This window comes from Anoplophora glabripennis, unplaced genomic scaffold (genome assembly GCF_000390285.2).
Source record: "Anoplophora glabripennis isolate ALB-LARVAE unplaced genomic scaffold, Agla_2.0 scaffold3794, whole genome shotgun sequence".
NCBI classification, from domain to species: domain Eukaryota; kingdom Metazoa; phylum Arthropoda; class Insecta; order Coleoptera; family Cerambycidae; genus Anoplophora; species Anoplophora glabripennis.
In genome coordinates this window covers 4,037-6,854 of record NW_019419873.1, presented here as the reverse complement: position 1 = coordinate 6,854, position 2,818 = coordinate 4,037, and the positions used below count along the sequence as shown (strand labels likewise).

At 31.2% G+C, this 2,818-nt stretch overlaps 1 protein-coding gene across 1 annotated transcript in view; it reads right to left on the bottom strand.

Annotated features, from left to right (window-relative positions):
- Positions 1–515: 515 nt before the first annotated feature.
- LOC111692820 overlaps positions 516–2,818 on the bottom strand; it is a gene marked incomplete at its 5' end in the record, with an annotated part of 5,151 nt that continues 2,848 nt past the window's right edge. The window contains one exon of the mRNA XM_023456945.1: positions 516–1,062. Within this exon, the coding sequence (XP_023312713.1) occupies positions 594–1,062 (469 nt within the window). The remainder of the gene's footprint in view (positions 1,063–2,818) is intronic.

Below are 2,818 nucleotides of genomic sequence, written 5' to 3'. Positions count from 1 at the left end.
ATTAAAACAACATTCTNAATTTTAAAATGTGAACTTTTTTAAGTACATCACTCCCATAAAATATTTTTTTTTCAAATCTTTATAATAAGGGCGATATTGAACTTTGTCACACTATTGGGCCGCCCTATAGGTACCTGATATTTTGAATTAATTAAAACAACGTTGTTACAAACTTCAATTCTAACGTATTGTTTGCCATTTCAATTAAATCTTGTTTCTAATTATTTCATATTTATTTTATGTTACTAGTTCTTGATTTTAATGATTGCTAGAATAAATTTTATTGAAGAAAGTTTATTTTGCAATTAGACGGTACAATTTTCTACACATTTATAAAAAATACTAATATTATATTATATCACTTAATTTAACCGTTAAACAGAAACATTTACAAGGTTTTAACTATACACAAAATATAAAACAATATCTATGTTTTTTGTATAATCGAATTGACTGTTTAAATTAAAATTAATCTAATCTATTACTAAAAGGATATTTTCAAAATGGTTCTGTTTCAGAAATAGTGAACTGATTTGATACATTACAAATACCTGCTAACCTAAAAAATTAACCTACATTAATTTATGTTAAATCTACGGCCTCTCACTCCTGTAGTTAGAATTTTGAGGAAACCTGTTCCTGTCCACTTCAGAATAGATTCTTCCTTCAGGATTCTTCTTCACTTCCCTAACATTGACATCAGTCGACACCTTAACAGGATACTGAGGCTTCCTGTTATCACTCTCATCGTAGCTTGATTTGGTATAAGGCTTCCTCATTTGGTATGACGATTCTGGTGAGAAGTATCTGTTTTCGTATCTGTCTCTTTGGTCGTATCTGTCTCGTAAATTGCCGTTTGGTGGGGTTCTTGATATTTCTGGTAAAGTGGCGTAGTAGACTATTCTCCTTTGCCTGCCTTTGCTTCCATTGTAGTTATTGTGACTGTTGTAGTTGTTGTAGTTGTAGTTATCGTATGGTTTCTCAGCGTAGTCTCTGTATCTGGATCGAGTAGAGTAGTCATCGTAGGGTTCCCTTGAGTCGTAGTTGTAGTAGCGATCATTCCTGCAACATTATATGTATGTCAAGAAAGGTAGGTAGGCAGGGCGACGGGAAACTATAAGCAAAAAATTAGGAGTAGATTCTACTCAAAAATAATAGATAATAATAAAAAGAATTATAAAAGGATCACCTTAAATTTTTTTGAATTTTATTGAAAACATAACACCAGCATAAACTTTCTTGGAAGAAATTGCTTGAGCGCATACAAATCCATGTAGATCAAAGCTAGCCTTCAAATAAGGTTCTTTCCACTTCATTTTAAAAACCATTTGCATAGAAATGCCTCACTGAAATACAAGTGAGTTATGTACCACAAACGGACAGTAGAACAATAATCAACTAACAGCATTACGTGCTCTGCAGCGAAATAGAATATTAAAAATCCATGAAAAAACAGTAATGGGTCCTAACTCTTTATTCGTGAATGAAAAAGATTTGCATGAACAAAGACGATGTCGAAAAAAATTGCATACACATTTTGTTGCCGTTGCTTTAAAAAAGCAATCCATGTTTGTCAATGATTAGCACGACAATTGGAATATCTACAATCATATTTCAATTGACCATAATAGAAGAAAACCAACTGTTAGATAACTACTACTACCAAGCTTGTTTCATCGATAACATCAGACAAAACTATTACTCTTGTGCTATGCTCCAACGCCTACCACTAGTTTGCATCACAAAAGGAAAAAATAAAGAATAAGGATTGCTTGCTATCTGGAGGCTTTATCGAGTCCAGTAGGGAAACGGAAAATGCTGATGTCATTAGTCGATGACAGCGATGTTAACAGTAGTGGAGAGATATCATAAAATATGAATGCTGGATTGCAAAAACTAGTTCTATGTTACAACGAGCATGAAAACATTTGCAACCTATGTGGAAAGGCACATACTTTAAAAAAAATAATAAATATGTACGAGACAGCTTTTTTTCAAACTCTCTTTGAAGGAGAACAGAAGATTGTTAATTTAGTTTTATAGGTGTGCGTCTCCATTAATATTACTTCAGGATGAGATAAAGGCTATTTGTATTTGGAGTGACGAAAACAAGCTGACTTTCAATTTAAGAAGATGTTCCAATGTCTTTTACTAACAATCCTTGTTGAATAATTGTAGGTTCTTATTTCATGCATAATACTAAATTAGAAACAGTCACTTTCATAACAGATATTGGTATAGTGATTAATACATCTATCAACTTCAAAGACATAATCAGGCCGAGTGTGTATCCCATTTTATCATAATAACAGTTATGTTGTTTCAGGGTTAAACGTTAAGGTTAACGTTAACTATTAAGATATGTTATTGAGGAATTAAGACCATTTTTAGCAAATACTCGTATTGCTATTTTGTTGTTTTTTGAAGACGCTTTTGTGTGGACATTTTTAATAATAATTATGCAAAATTATTATAAACAAGAGCCGGTATTAGACAAAAACACATATAACTGACAGAAAAAAACAAATGTTTCACATTAGATTCCGTGTTTGGAGGCTGCTACTCTTATTTTTTATTTCAGAAAAACTATATTTTTATATATAAAAAAATCATATTTGTTAAAAAAAATAAAAAATATGATTTATGTAAACAAATTGACAAAATAAAGTTCTCTTTTTAGGGGGTGAACAACCCTCTAGTGTGCTAAAAATGTCTGTACGATTAGAATTAACATTGCAAAATAAAAAGTTTTTACTTTTTCTCTAATCATACGAATAATTTGTTCTATTAGCCGCAAACAGATTTAAACGGATGCAAA